At 50.3% G+C, this 15,384-nt stretch overlaps 2 protein-coding genes across 5 annotated transcripts in view; one reads left to right on the top strand and one right to left on the bottom strand.

The window, feature by feature from the left end:
- The first annotated feature begins 4,040 nt into the window (after positions 1 to 4,040).
- On the top strand, positions 4,041 to 12,964 carry BRD3OS (BRD3 opposite strand). 2 transcript variants are annotated; one of them, XR_005106105.1, is made up of 2 exons: positions 4,041 to 4,139; positions 4,394 to 5,053. XR_005106105.1 is itself a non-coding variant. In XM_037399511.1 (2 exons), the coding sequence occupies exon 2, from the start codon at positions 5,053 to 5,055 to the stop codon at positions 5,320 to 5,322; it is 270 nt and encodes an 89-aa protein (XP_037255408.1). In that variant the 5' UTR covers positions 4,084 to 4,139; positions 4,597 to 5,052; the 3' UTR covers positions 5,323 to 12,964. The 2 variants fall into 2 exon arrangements, 1 of the variants encoding a protein (XP_037255408.1); XM_037399511.1 differs by having other exon boundaries at positions 4,084 to 4,139; positions 4,597 to 12,964.
- Positions 7,496 to 15,384, bottom strand: part of BRD3 (bromodomain containing 3) — a 44,519-nt gene continuing 36,630 nt past the window's right edge. For 2 of the 3 annotated variants that reach the window (XM_037399509.1, XM_037399508.1), the window contains one exon: positions 13,368 to 14,767. In XM_037399509.1, coding sequence (XP_037255406.1) covers positions 14,652 to 14,767 — 116 coding nt within the window. In that variant the 3' untranslated portion in view covers positions 13,368 to 14,651. Of the gene's footprint in view, positions 9,284 to 10,900; positions 14,768 to 15,384 lie in introns of those variants that run through there. The other variant, XR_005106104.1, reaches the window with a different exon arrangement.

Genomic DNA, 15,384 nt, shown 5'->3' with positions numbered 1-15,384 from the left:
GCAGAAAAAAAAATCAACCCCAAATCTGTACGGCAAGGCTCAGTGGGGAGCATGTACCCAGCACACGTACCAGTGGATACGAATGTCCTGAAACAAGATGGGGTCCATGGAGAGGACCTGGGCACTGCTTTCAGGATGCACCTAAAGCTAAAAGGCAGCAATTAAAGAGGTGGAATTTTGTGCTAGAGCTGGTGCCCCCCTCTCCTGCCCCTTGGCACTGCTGGGAAGGACAGCCAGCCTGGGAGGGACAGACCAGGGAAGGACAGCCAGCCAGGGCTGAAGCTGCTGACCCACACGCGGAGGCTGACACTACCCTCTGCTGGGGACCAAGCTTGGAGCATCTCTCTGCTAACGGGCTTCACTGCGTGCGCTTTTAGTACTTTCTGGCCTGAGAGGTGAGTAAATGCACTAGAAGGACAATAACAGAAGGAACATTATGCTTTTCCATCCCCAGATGTCTCAGTAACTAGATCCAAGGGGACTGGCAGGCAGCTGTGACCACTGGGCAGCCAGGCAGGCACTGCCGCCCGGGTCCTGTTGCAGAGTGCATGGCTGGGGAAGCAGCAGCTGTTTGGGAATGTAACAGAGCTGCTTGGGAACATCACAGCCCAGCATGGAATAGGCAAAACTAGTCATGGAAGGAAGGAAGGAAGGAAGGAGACAGACATAAATGCATAAAAATGTGCAAGGAGATCGACCTTACAAATCAACCAAAACATCCGTGGGACACGGGCACGTTTCACAGTAAAGTCTATTTTCTGTGATGTTTGGTGTTGCTGCTGGGAGAAGAGCCAACTCCCCAGCCAGCGCACACGGAGCAGCAGCCACCACGCTGCCTCTTTGGAGCAGCCATCTGAAAACATCCCCTAAATACAAGGGCCACACCGCCAAGAAATCCCCATTTCCAAGCCAGCCCGTGTCTATGGATTGCCATTGCCACCTTCTGGATTAGACCAAGTGTGCACCAGCTTGTCCCACGGACATCTGTCTCCAGCTGGAGCCAGGGTCCCCAGAGCAGGGGCTGTCACGGCTGCTGTCACAGCAGAGCTCGGGCACCACCGGCAGCTGTCAGCAGTTCCTTGTGCAGCCTATGTGCCATTTACATCATGCTCTTAGATACCGTGATCCCCTTTCACCAACTATTTTAGGAAACCTGTGCAAGTCACAACCCGGTAAACACACTGCTCCGCAGCAGCTCTCGCTGCTGGTCAGAAAGGGACAAATCACACCGCTGTTGAAGTATTAAACTCACATCCACTGGGTACAGACAATAATTCTCTGGCTCATCTATTGCTGTAAACACCTGATCTACCTGCCCTGACAACTTGTACCCTGGAACAGTCATTGCAATTACCCTCTCACTAACGGCCCTACACTCCTGCCAGCAGAGATCAGGTCTTCTCCCCTGCCCCAGGCGTGCTGCCTCCCTGAGCAGGGAATGTGGGCTGTGCAACGGGAGAGCAGGAAAATTAACCTGGCACAGCTCGGTGCTGGCAGGAGGGATGAACTGGATTCTCTTCTTGCACTGGTGCAATGGGAGCCACAGATGCACTTTGTTTAACCGGGAAAAAGGTAGCACCTGAGGGTGCAGCTCCGCTGGAAAAGGGCTCTCCACCCGGGTGCCAAGCAGGTGGAGGCAGCACTTCCCTGGGCATTTCTCTGTGGAAGTGTCTCATTTATGGGGCCTGTGATGCCTCAGCTGTGCTGAACACAAACACCACCCTCTTCCCAAAACCATCACTGTGCTGCCGGGACAGCCGCGCCAGCAAGCCCTCCTCCACCGGGATTCACCCCAACAGCTCTCCCATCAAAATCCAGTGGTCCCGAGGCGTGTGCAGCCCTAAGGAGCTAAGCCAGGGAAAAGTCACCCAGGCCAGCCTCGTGCTGCAGCTGTGTCTCACAGCTGGCAGGGAAAGCAAAGCAGACACAGAGATTTCCCACTGGGGCTTCACCCCCTCTGTTCTGCTGCTGCTGCTTCTGAGGTTTATTTGGGAAGGGTCCTCTCGGATGGTCAGACGTCTCATGGAACCAGGGCGAAGGGTCCAGTGGATGGTCAGAGAGCTGTCAGCTTTCAGAGGTCTGCAGCCTCCAGCCCTTCTTGCTTTATCTCTGCAACAACCACAACCACTCCACTTACCGGCTGCGTCCGTTCCGCTCAGAGGTTGGTAACAGGACTGGTAATTTTTCAGAGAAGACCACGACACCTCACTCGTGCTAAAAACCTAAACCTGGTGGTTCCACTATAAATGATTTTGCATTTTCTTCTGCAGCTTCCACAAGGTGGGGCCAGGGCTAGCTCCTTGTGCAGATAAAGCAGCAAAGTCAGGACATTTCTGAGAATAAACATTTTAATAGTGTATTCATTCTTCTCTCTCCTTTTTTTTTTTTTTTTTTTCTTTCTTCCCTCTTCTTTGTGTTTGCTCTAAACCTTCCGGGAGCAGGGAGTTGCAGCCAGCGTGGCATTAAATCACTGCGTCTTGTTTGTGCCCACGAAGGCCCGGCGGAACAGCAGAGTGGCTCTGCAACAGATCTAAGTGTATTGAGTCCCTAACAGGAGATTAGATGGCGCTGCATTCACAGGAGATAAGAAGATTGAGAGCTTAAATTTAGTATCATCAGAAAAAGAATAAGCCTCACAGCTCTCTTCAAAACGTATTTCTTACCACGCTTGCCAGGGGACAGTCAGGCTAAGGAAATGGACTGGAGCAGACGGTGAGGATGAGCAGAGGCGGAGGGGATGCTGCAGGGTCACACAGCCTGCTCTGTAGATGTCCTGGCGTGGCTGTCACAGTGGTGGTCGCATGAGGCTGTCAGCAGACCTAAGGGTGTCCCCTGCCTGCCTTAGCCCACAACGGGCTGTCACTGGGGTGGCTGGGACAAGCAGGGAGGGATAAAGGGCACCACGTGCCCCCCCAGCACAAATGGCTGCTACACCAGTCACCCACCAGAAAGGAGACTGGGCAGAAACACACTTTGCCTTGGCTGTAAACTGGGCTGGGACCCCCCAGCACCTTCAGCAGCAGGGAGAGCCACTCCTCCAAGGGCAGTGCTGGGCAGGCTGGGCAACAGCAGGCTCCCCCCGTTCAGCCCCCAGGCCCCCATGTACGATGCCATGGGCTCAGCACGCGCAGTGCTGGGCGCCCCTTTAAAACGCTCTGTGCGCCCTGTGCTGGCTGACAGCTGTGGGACCCACGCACCCAGCATGGGGAGCCCCACTGCCATGGCCCGGACTGCTGCACCATCCCACTCGGGGTGCCCCGCTGCCATGGCTCAGACCCACACACAGCGTGGGGAGCCCCACTGCTGTGCCCCAGACCCACACAGCCATTGTGGGGAGCCACACAGCCACGTCCTGGACTCACACACCCATTGTGGGGAGCCCCACTGCTGTGCCCGAGACCCCACAACCCACCCAGGGAACCCACTACCATGCCCCAGACCCCAACACCCAGCATGGGGAGCCCCACTGCTGTGCCCCGGACCCACATACTCAGCACGGGGAGCCCCACAGCCATGCCCTGGTCCCCTGCACCCCACTCACGGTGCCCCACTGCCATGCCCCGGACCCACGCAGCCAACATGGGGAGTCCTGCTGCTGTGCCTGGGACCCCACAGCCCACCCAGGGAACCCCACTGCTGTGCCCCAGACCACTGCACCCCACTCAGGGTGCTCCAATGATGTGCCCCAGCCTCCCACACCCAGCGGGGGGAACCCCCCTGCCCTGCCCTGGCCCCATGCACCCATTGTGGGGAGCCCCCCTGCCGTGACCCAGACCCCACACCCAGTGTGGGAAGCCCCCCTGCTGTGTCCCGGACCCCACAGCCCACCCAGGGAACCCACTGCCGTGCCCCAGACCCCACACCCATCGCGGGGAGCCCCCCTGCCGTGGCCCGGCCCCCCGCACCCACTGTGGGGAGCCCCCCTGCTGTGTCCCGGACCCCCCACCCATAGCAGAGAGCCCCCCTGCCGTGGCCCGGTCCCCCCACCCATCGCGGGGAGCCCCCCTGCCGTGGCCCGGCGCCCCCCGCCCCGCGGCCCCCCCGGCGCCGGCCCTGGCTCCTCCCGCCGTGATGCGCTCGGGAGGCGCCTCCGCGGCTGCTCCGAGCGGCGCCGGGGCCGGGCCGGGCCGCGCAGCACGGTGGGGCCGAGCGGGGGCCGGGGGAGTGCCGGGGGGCCGCGGGGGTGGGGGGGGGGGTGTCCCCGGGGGGCGCGCGGGGGCGGGGGGGGGGGCGCAGAGAGCCCCGGGGGGCCGCGGGCGGGTGCGCGGGGCCGGTGGAAGGGCGCGGGGGGGGGGGGGGGGGGGCACGGCGCGGGGGAGGAGGGGCTCTCGCAGGGTAGGGACCCCCGCTGCCAGGCCTTGGGGTGACCCCCGCCGTGCCCCCCCGCCCGCAGGTTGAAGCCCCGCAGCCGTGCCGCGCGCACCCCAGTGGGTACGATCACCCGGCGGGAGGCAGCATCTTCTGCATCCCGGGGGCCCGCGAAGCCCCCGGCCGCCCCCCGGCCGCAGCGTGCGGCACAGGCGGGGCGCTCCTGCACGGGCCTGGGTGCTGGTGGCCTCTTCAGTCTGACCTCTCCGCTCTGCCCTACGGCTTCAGGGTCCGTTCTTCAGGGAAGCAAAACTCATCCAAGAGCCGCTCAGCCTGTCCTGCCCGGCTGTGGAGCAAGCCCACCGCCGCCAAGCAAGCCCACCACTGCTGCTCACACCTGCTGAGATACTTCATGGGCTCTCAACAAGCAGCTCGTGTGCACGTGGTCCCTCCGCAAGATGAAACACGGAGCGGCATCACCACTGGATAAGCTTTCCGAAGCCCTGGCTTGTTATTTAAGCAAGGCTGGGCTGCCCGTTGTGGTTTGTGGCTGTGCATATCCCTGCTCCCTCTCCTGAGCTGTCCTTACGGCGACAGCGGCTCGTGTGTCCCCAGAGCCGTGCCCCTGCCCTGGGATGTTCCCCCTGGAGCTCGGAGCAGCAGCAGTCGACCTGGGCCGACCCGAGGGGTGTCTGTCAGAGCTGCCTGGAAGGAGCTCTCGTCTTCGGAGCCATCCTGGAGCAGATGACTGACAAAGTAATGAACGGGAGGGTGCCCCTGCCCGAAAAAGCCTTGTCCGAGGGCTATGCACGGCTGCGGTACAGGGACACCTCTCTGCTCATCTGGCAGCAGCAGCAGCAGAAACTGGAGTCGGCCCCCCCCAACACTTACCTGAGCCGGAGTCGGAGTATGTGGTACTCACAGTACGGCAACGAAGCCATCCTGGTGCGGGACAAAAACAAGCTGGATGTCTCCAGGGACACGGGACAGTCGAAGTTTTGCGCCATTATGTAATTTCGGTGGGTTTGCATTAGAAATCTACACACGGAGACAAACCAGACTGGCAGCAGGCCGGGGGATATGGGTTGGCACCATCCTCCCAAGAGAGCTGCGGCTAAAGCAGCGCGTGCGGGATGGGCCAGCAAGGCTGCCCAAAGCGTGCGTTTGTTTTCACTGTTGGTAGCGTCAGATTTTGCATGTCATTGAGTGTGTGTAACGAAAACAGTCTCACTCGGGAACTCATGAGCCTGTGTTCGCTGTCTAGCATCTTGGCAGGGTCTGTGCTGGACCATGTGTTGCTTGTAAGTGGCTTGTGCACCATGAGAAACACCCGCTGTTAACTCGGGAGCCATCCCCAGCAGGCACTTTCACTTGCGAGTCCTCACGCGTTGCCAAAGCTCTGTGAATGCTGGCGGCAGGGAGGCGAGCGCAGATCCGCTTCCATCCAGGCGAAAATTTTAGGAAGTTGACCTGCAAAACTACCTGGCCATTAGTTGTTGTGCTTGCCCCATCTCCCTTTAATTACTGCCCCGCAAGCGGTCTCTTGCAACCAAAGCCATTTGTTGCGGGGGGGGGAGGAAAGAGGGAAAGAATGTGTTGAGAGTTTATAGAGTCTGGAATTCGGCAGTTTCACCCTGTGCCAAGCAAAGGGCCCTCTCTGATGCCACAGTTTGGTATGGTGGCAGTAAGAGAGGACTTCTGGCGTCGGTGGAGCTGGCTCCCTTTCCGTGCTTTGGGAACAGATCACCAAGTCAACCGCCTGAAAGGGGGGGAGAGGCCCAGGAAAGCAACAGGAAGCAAGCTACTGTAAATACACACATCTCCTACCGCAGGACCTACCTGCCCCCAGAGATCACTGGCAGAAGCACGCAGTCCCCTGAAGTTTGCTTTGCATTCAAGTTTTAATGCATGCAGTAGGTTGGAAGGGTTTATTTTCTAATTCGGGTTGGATAGGAGATGTTGTGCATGTGTTCTAAAAGTTGCGTCTTCGAGCGTTTGTTTCCACTAACTGAAGGATTTTAGGAGGGAAAAAATACTAGAATTGCATTTCTTGGGAATAGAGACTGCTTTCAGGCTGCTTCCGTTAGGAGCTGAATCCCTAACTTGCTCAAGGCAAGATCAAGCTGAGAAACTCGACCCAGCAAGCACCTAAACCTTTATTAAAAACCAAGCAGTACCTCTTCCAGGGGTGCTAATTAGGTGCCCAGGGTTTGGCATTCAAGTATAACATTTGGCTTAAGTTATAGGCTCCCTCTGTGCCCTCCCTGGGACATCCTCTCAGCCTGCGTGCCTGATCCAGCAGCACTTGGGTACGGGCTTAACTTCAAGCAAATCAGTATTTGACGTTGACTTCAGTGAGGGTTATTTGCCTGTCTAAAATTAGGCACAGTCATTACTTCTGTTTATCTGAAACCTCCTTTGCATATTTCAAGCACTTTATTTTTATTTTTTTTTTTAATACAGCAAAGAAGAATCTTGTCCGCCCTTCCTGTGTGGGTTAAATGCTGCACTCAGTGTGCTGAGCAGAACATACCTGTTCTAACGTGAGATTGTAGATGTTTGAGGTACTCAGCCCTGATCCGTAGCACGTGTATGCACTGCAAACTATAGGCAGCTCATTTATTTTTTTTAAATACTATTTATGCATGCGTTGATGTTTGGTACCTTACATGTGTGCTCGTAAAACTAAACCTGCTGATGGACCTCAGTGCTTTGCCGACCTGCGCATTGCTCTGCACGCTCAAACAGTCCTACTGGATCTTGCCAGGACTAGCTCTGGATGAGAAGGGGTTTGGTGAATAAATGTTTTTCAGCTGAGGGGGGAAAAAAAAAAAAAAAGCATTCCATGAGCTTCCCAAAAGGAGCAGGATGCAGAATGCTGGCAGCAGCAGTGCTCCTGCACTGAGCTGCTGGTGAATGCAGAGCATCGCCTGGGGTGTGCGAGCCACCGAGGCCCCCAGGTCGGCGAGTGAACTGATGGTTATCGATGGAGATGGGCAGGAGATGGTCTGAGAGCTCCCCTAGAAGAATCTGCAGGTGGAAGAGACCTGGAGAGGCAGGAGAGGGGTGTTCAGGGCCTTTCCAGCAGCCCAGGGGAACATGCAAACTCTGGGAGTTTAAGGAACAGCACATCCCCAAAACCAGCTGTTCACTTTCTTTTCTTATAGAAAAAAAAACCCCACCCGTGAATTTATTTTTTTTTTTTATTTCAGTAAGAAATTTGATTATCTTGGGTATAATCAGTCTTTTTGTTTATGTGGCTGGTAAACCAAAATTCAGTTATTTGAAGAGCAGTCATTGGACTACACAAAAATAAAAACTTAAAATACATGCATAAATTCTTCCAGGATTGAGGCTGGATATGACAGTGCAAGGAAGAACGTGACTTGTTCTTCCCTCTCTCTGTGAACAGGACCGTATTTTCCGTATCTGTCTGTCCTTATTAGTCACAGCAGGTTTGTGGAGTGGCTGCTGTAAGCGAGCATTTCTGTAAGCCGGTTGTGTAGTGTTGATGCACTTGTTTAAAATGCTGTTGTAGCCTCTTTGATAAAGTGCATTAAAATGATTTGAATGCATCATCGGGAGCAGCTGTTTTCCTTCTGCATGTTAATCACTTTGGCACATGTGAGGATTACTGCTATTGGCACTCCCAGTCCTCGCCCAGGCAGAAGAGGGAAAACTCCAGACAGGCAGTTCCTCCCCGTTGGGAATTACCTTAGTTACTGGTGGGGCTGGGGGTCACCTCCCTCTCCAAAGTCACTCCGCTTCTCCTGTGGAGACGGGCCACGTGCAGGGGTGGCTCCTCCAGGTTCCCAAGCCTGGCAGCCGTTGTTGCATCCGAGCGGTGCGCTGGGGGATGAGGACAGCCCCTGGGTGTCACACGTGCAATAATCCATACACACACCAGCGTGAGCCAAACCTCAGCTGTGTTCTGCCTGTCCGCAACCGCCTCCAGCTCTGTAAGCAGCAGCACCTAGAAATAACTCGCTAGTAAATGCTGAAGGAAACATCCTCCGGTGGAGCAGCTGTCTCACAGGAGATTTTTAGAGGATAGGTTGAACAAGCGTTTCCTTTGGGAGTATCGTTGATCCAACACACAGCTACGCCGATCCAACAGCTAAGCAAAACAGGTTTGCTGAAACCTTGGAGAAATCAGGGCTTTTAAACCCAGTGAGCAGGAACAGGGTTAGAGAAAGATTAACCCTGGGCAAGCCCGGCTGCCGTAACCCTTACCTTACACATAAACCAGCAGGCATGCATCTGAGACACTGAACAGCAAACCCAACCTGGATCCCCTCTAGTGACCAAAATAGATTTTGCCACGGTTCAGTCACCCCAAGACCGTGCTGTGACTGGCTACTTTAAGCCCCCCCTTTCCCCGCCGTGTCTTCCACATCCCAGCCACCCTGGGCTCGCGGACCTGCGGGGCCAGCGCTGGCTGGTAGACCAGGAGCCAGGGCCACCAGTGCCGGTGACAATGTCCCTCGGGTTCCTTCAGGTCCTGGTGGCTTGAAAGTAGTCAGCATTAAACGTGGGTGAAGTCCCCAGCTCCTCTTTTTTACCTGAACTTACCTCCATCAGGTGCAATTCTCACATCAGCTGAGAGCCCTTCAGGCTGTGGGCACCTAGGAAGAGTGAAGGTCCTTCCTTGGCTGCCCTGGGACATTAAAGCAGCCCAAGTGTTTCCCTCACCAGCTGAAAGGTCTACCCAGAGCACCTCTATACCAGGTGCTGAACTGCGATCTGGGAGACCCTTGGCCAAGCTGGCAGTGCCCCAGGCTTGCCCCCTGCTCTGAAGGCAGCTTTCCCCGTTAGCATGGCACTCCATGTGGCTGGAGTTGCAAAATTACTTCCAAATTCTTTCCAGACTCATGACACTAGGACTAAATCTATTTCTGTTTCTCCCTTAGCAATGCTACTCAACTGACTGCTCGATCAAAGCCCTACAGGTTCTCAACTGGAGCAAGTGCAACACCTGAAAAAGGAGATGAGGAAAAAGAAAAGGAGAGGTGAGGGGAAAAGATGGGATCAAACTGCACACACAAAACAATTTTTCTTTTTATTATGAAAACAAAACAAATGCCCCAGGACCAGGGTCCGTGATTACCAGTAACATCAAAGATTACTTTCTAACTTTTTTTTTTTAAATTCTGTTGTGTTTGAGGCCAGCAATTTGCAATAAACAAGCTAAACTACTTACATTGACTCATTTCTTTTCAGTAACTGACATTTACAGGAATATACTAGAAATGGCACTAAAAAGTTTTAAGAAAAGGAGTTACGGTAAATTTGCATGCACATCATACAGAAAAGTAACAATTTTTTTAAATATTAAAAAAAAACCCAAAAACCCAAAACAAAAATACAACAACAAATCTTTCTGGATTGGTTATGCCAGTAACGGGGGTAAGTTGTAAGTGGCCCATGTCAAGTCCTAGCCGGTGGTTTATTTATTTTTAAAAATGACATTTAAAAAGATATGCAAATACCATTTCTTTAAAAAAACACATCTCATTGTTTTACAAGCAAGATAATGTTGCTAGTGTAATGAATCCTCACCCTAAATTTATCTTCAGCAATACAGAGCCTGCCCACAGTTAGCCCTAGTGGTAACTGCTCACGTTTAAGAATATGTCTTTTTAAAATCCAGTACTAAAAAGGTTGTGGTTTTATTTTGTCATGCCCCGATCCCTTCCCCCTAGCTCCAACCCCAACGTTAAAAAACATCATTCCTTTCAAAACAAGGAAAAAATTAAAAAACTGGTCTAAGAGTCCCCAAAACAGAGAAAGAACTAGATTAGGTAACTGCAGTCTGCTTCTACCACATAGAGAACATGGAAAGAGACCTCACTGGGTAACTAATTTGTAGATAAGACACTCACACACGTGCTTGTGTATGTGTGTGTGGGGGTGCGTGCACCTATTATACACACACACACGAACAACAGTTACATAGTCCTGAAATATCAGTTCTACAGTTACAAACCCTGTCGGTAGGAAAGTTTAAAATCACATCAATACAAAACTGAAATGATTTCGTATAGACAACATTTGGTTAGCAGGAAACTGTTGTAGGCAACAGCTTCCTTTAGTAGGTGGATCGGGGCCTGAGCCCGCGGGATGTGGATTTCCCGCTGGTCCCACTGAGCCTACATCTGATGGTACGCCAACAAACAGGCTGACCTTACAATCAGATAGAGTTTAACAAAGTTTTTAAAGGTGCAGTAATGCTGGTTGATTGATAACAGGTCTGGTCAGGTATTGTTTTGTCAAAACAGGAATTTGTCAGAAAAAACAGCTTCAATAAAACTATTTGTGTGTATGCATACATATGAAATCATACTGATTTCAGTGACATTTCTCCTGGAAAACAAAGTTAAACTTTGTTCGTTCAAGAAAAATTCTACCATAAAAATTTCAATTTTTTTTAATTCTTAAGTTTTAAAAAAAAGTGTTATTTCAAATGTTGTACGTTTGATCACTGTCAAGTTATTTCATGACATCCGTACTGGCATGTCATGCAATACAAACTCAGTTAAATACATGCTCTGTTGTTTCCGTTTCTAACTCATTAAGGGCTGCTGCTACTTACTATGGACTGAAAACATCTCTTCTTTCCTGGAGACACTCTGATCTGGAGATACAAGAGGCACCACTACTGACATGTCGGGAGATAATGAGCACTACAAACAACACGAAAATGAAAAAGTGTAAGAACAACATTTTCAAATGAAGAGTCACCAGTTTCTTTCCTGAAATGAAGGTCATGCCAAAATGGATTTCTCCTGTGAACTGCCATTCCACAGGGAACACCTTCCTTTCCATGAAAACAAAGTTTCCCAACTAAATGGTAGCCCAAGTCGCAGCTGGGTATATCAAAGATATGCAGGTGGTTCTTCACATTCCTTGGTGGCTTTGGTTGCTGGTTTTCCTTGCAAATCCCCAAGCTAGGACAGGTTTGCCAACTAAAATAGGGATCCTCCTCCAGTGCTGCCAACAGTCTCAGGCCAGGCCCCCTTCCATCACTTCACAGTAGGTCCCCCAACCCTTTGCCTCTAACCTTCCCACTGACTGCAGTGCGACCGAGCTATGTGTCCTAGAGGAACATCTGTACCCTGGCTGTGCTCAGCGGGGTCGTCCCCAACGTTGGGGGACAGCAGCATGCTGCAGAGCCAGGTCCCCAGGCTTTACACGGCAGCGATGCTGGCCAGAGCGGCTGCTGTTGCCTCCGACACCAGCTGTGGGTTGTTCTCCGCATGGGAGCAACCACCACGTTACATCGGTGGCACAGGTCAGGTTAATGCACGCAGGAAAATGTTTCAAGCAGGGAAAACTGGGAGCTTGTTTATACGAGTCGTCAGGGTATTGAATGGGTTGCAATTATTTTAATTAAAATACTAGTTGGTTTTGACAATGCAAGTCTCAGACAATAGGAAAAGCACAGATGAAACCCAACCCCATTAAAAAAACCTAAGCTCTTAATTAGGTGTATATTACATTTCCTCATAGTAAATTCTGAAAATATATTACTAAGGATCTGTCTAGGGGAAGATATTTTTTTTTTAAGGGTAGAATTAAAAAAAGTACAGGAACTAAAAATAACTCCACTGTTAAAAGAAACAAAAAAAAAATAATGTCAGTAAGAATCAGAATGCTTTAGTTCATCCACTTTCAAATACTGTGGGAAACTAGCTGCAAAGACTCGAGAGCCTCCTGCCACCGGGCCGAGCACCTTGGTGACTGCAACTGAACCAAAGATGCCCAGCAACTTCCAGGAGGGCACCACAGCATTGCGCTCGCAGCCCTTTGCAAAAAAAAGTGGGAATTCTTGTCTACAGCAAACTGTGGAGAGTGTTACTGCCACCACACAGATAAACGTGGACAGAAGCAGATCAGCTGTACAAGACACACATCTGAACGCTTGAAATGCTGATCTTTGAAAGACAGATTTTTTTTTTTTTTTTTAAGACAGCTGTGTGAGTGTCCAGCTAATAAAACCTCAGTCGATGGGCGATCAGTGACTGGCAGTGGAATGTGGATGCAGCCAGAAGTGCAAACCATGCAGTGCTAATAACGGGCTGGCCCTGTGCTTCCCCAGCTTTCCAGCAAAAGGAGATCAGCCAGATGCCACACCGCCCGGCAGGCCAACTCCTAGCTCTCGGAGGCTGAGTGTACAATGAAAATTGTGTGCTGGGGCTGAGAAGTCCTCCAGGGCCACTCACCTCTGTGAAAACTAACAGCTGGTGCAGTCTGCACCATGGGGCCTCTGGCAAACCACTAATAGAGCCCACAGCAGGGTGAATTTTAGGGCTACCCCACAGCAGAGAGGCAAGCCTTAGGCGCTGGTGCTGGGAGAAGGAAAGGCATAACTTTCTGTTGAACTCTGTATATTTTTTTCTTTACAATAAAACGTTAAGAATTTACAATAAATTTCTGCCCCTCAGATTACAAATCTTATATAATTATAGAACTGGTGTTTTCCTAAAATGAGAGTAAAAGAGAAAACCCCACTGTTCTAAAAAAAAAAAAAAAAAAAAAAAGAGGAGGAAAAAGACCTCTGGAAATATTAGAGAAAATAATAATGTGCTGCATCAAGAAATTGTTATCTACCTGTATGTCTCCAAAAACTGTACAAAACAGGAGTTAAAAAAAAAAAGAGGGCTGGGATGAGAAGAGAAAGAAGAGAGAAAACAAATCAAAATATGAACACACCAAACATGACAGAGCACCAGACACACAGTAGACTGGACTGTAGCACCTGTAGGTATAAAGTCCAATGTATTTAAATAAAATCTCAGATGTTTATTTGCTTTGTTGTTGTTGTTTGTTTTTCCAATCTAGTTCAAACCACATCAAAAATCTGCATTTCTGCTGGTCTGCATAATGCAGCTTTGCTTTTGTTTTTTTATTACATTTTAAATGACCAATGGTGTTTAATAAATAAAGTACTTACGTATATACATGAAATTAGGGACAGTGAAAACAGAGTGTATTGCAGCAGTGCAGGTCAAAACATTAGGCTGGACTGAAAAAATTGCAAGCCTTAAAAATTGTCTCTCTTTTTTTTTTTCCTCCCTCCCCTCTTTTTTCTTTTTATTGAGGTAAGCATTTTAGTGCCTGGAAACCTGCACCCTGCATGACACAGAAGTAGCATTCCCTTCCTAGGAGCCTGCTACTGAAACAATGAGGAAAAAAAAAAAAAAAAAAAGAACATCAAAACCCAAAGAACCCCCAACCATACACAACAACATCCCTCCTCTCCAATTCCCCTGCCAGCTCAGCCTCAGCTGGAGCTCACGTGCTCCTTTATTTTAAGCCCAGACTGAGGTGTTTGTCATGGAGAAAATACTTAAGCATGTGTCTAATAATGAGCATATGACTTGCCTTGGTCACTCTGCAGGGATCACTCTGAGGTCCAGCTGAGACCTTTCAGCCAAAAAATCTGTTTTCAATTAAATGAACGCTTTCATAGAGAGTGTCCATTTCCTGGAAATCATCTTTTTCATGTTAAAAATAACATTCCCAAGAAACTTGAGTGTCCCTTGCTCCCTTCTTCTCAACGCATCCCCAAGGAAAATGAAAATTTTCAGTGGAAAAACAAGAAATGCAACTACTTATAATGCTCATGTGCTTAAAGTTAAATTCATGCTTAAATACCTTCCTGAACAGGTGCCTATGCCTCTACCAAGATTTAAAAAAAGCATGTTAGCAATCCACAGTGCAGGAGAATTTTTTTGTTTTGTTTTTATGTAAAAAGATGATAGCATCTGACATTTCGATCACACTGTAGACTTCGAGATTAAGAATACTAGTGCTAATAACAAATACACCAACTAGTTCAAAAGCTAACATCTTTCAGATACAGTACCATTTTACAGAGATTTCTTTAAAAAAAGGGAGGTTTTTATCCTGTGTGAGCCAGGCAGGCCTATTAAAAGAGAACATTCTGGGGAGAGGGAAGGGGTGGGAGGGAAATGTACTACAAACCTTGCAGAACTTCCTATTTATCTCCTGCTAAGAGTTCAAAGTTCTTCCATTTTCAACCAATCTTCTTCAGTGAAAATGTATTTTAGAGACTTTATGCAAAGGGAACTATTTGTCATAAAGTCTAGTCACACACACGCACAAACATCTTTGACCTATTAAAAGAGCGCCCCCCCAAAAAATGGAAGATACCTTTTGTAACACTGAATTAAAAAATAAAAAAAGTCAGAGAAAGAGAGATGGGAAAAAAAACCTGACCACTGTGGAACAAGAGCAGTATATTAAGGAGAGAAAAGAACACTGCAGAGCATCAGTGAGGGTGATGTCCGTTTTGTGTTTTGTGTGTAAGTGTCCGTAACTCATTCCGAATCGCTGCTGTCTGAGCTGGAACCACTGGAGCTGCTGCTCCCAGACTCAGAGGAGCTGCTGCTGCTGAGCCGGGAAGGGCCTCCGGGGGGAGCCGAGCCAGATTTCTCTGCAGGGAAGAAGGCAGCGACGTGGTTACTTGCAAGGAACTGAATCCGACAAGCTTCGCCCACAGCCTTCACCCTCCACCGCTTCGTTCACAACTTCATTTTTCCTGGGCAGCTTATTTACCCACCGCCTTCGCTTGCTGCAACAAGGCCTATCCTGACAGCGGATGGCAAGGTTCCTCAGGCTGCAGATGACCACAGAAGTCTCGGATCAGCAGAGGAGCCCTATGGGAGGGCAGTATCCCCTTCAGCCCTATGCTGCTCACAGCCAGGCAGCCGGAGCACCTGGAGAGCTGTGTGCGCAGCCTCGTGTGCTTCAGCACAACCTCCAAACACAAGAAAACCCCGCCTGACTTGTGCGAAGCCAGAAGCAGCTTAGTTTGTGCCGGAAGAACCTTTTGTACCATCTTTCACACTACTACACTACGTGGGGGGTTGGGTTTTTTTTTAAATCCCACAATAGAGAAAAATCATCCGTTAGATGCTCTGTGGTACAGGCCTGTACACACAGTCCCGTACAGGCTAACACAGAGAAGATCCTCCTCCCTCTAAAAGATGAATTGCTGCCAAGATACCACACGTTTACCATCCAGGAGAGCTTCCACCTGGACAGGGACCA

The sequence above is a fragment of the Falco rusticolus genome, chromosome 9 (genome assembly GCF_015220075.1).
Source record: "Falco rusticolus isolate bFalRus1 chromosome 9, bFalRus1.pri, whole genome shotgun sequence".
Taxonomy (NCBI): Eukaryota; Metazoa; Chordata; class Aves; order Falconiformes; family Falconidae; genus Falco; species Falco rusticolus.
Note: the sequence above shows the minus strand (reverse complement) of the source record. Positions and strands in the feature narration are given on the sequence as shown.

Coding starts and splice junctions, on each gene's coding strand:
- BRD3OS (XM_037399511.1), top strand. CDS start 5,053: ATGACTGACAAAGTAATGAACGGGAGGGTGCCCCTGCCCGAAAAAGCC.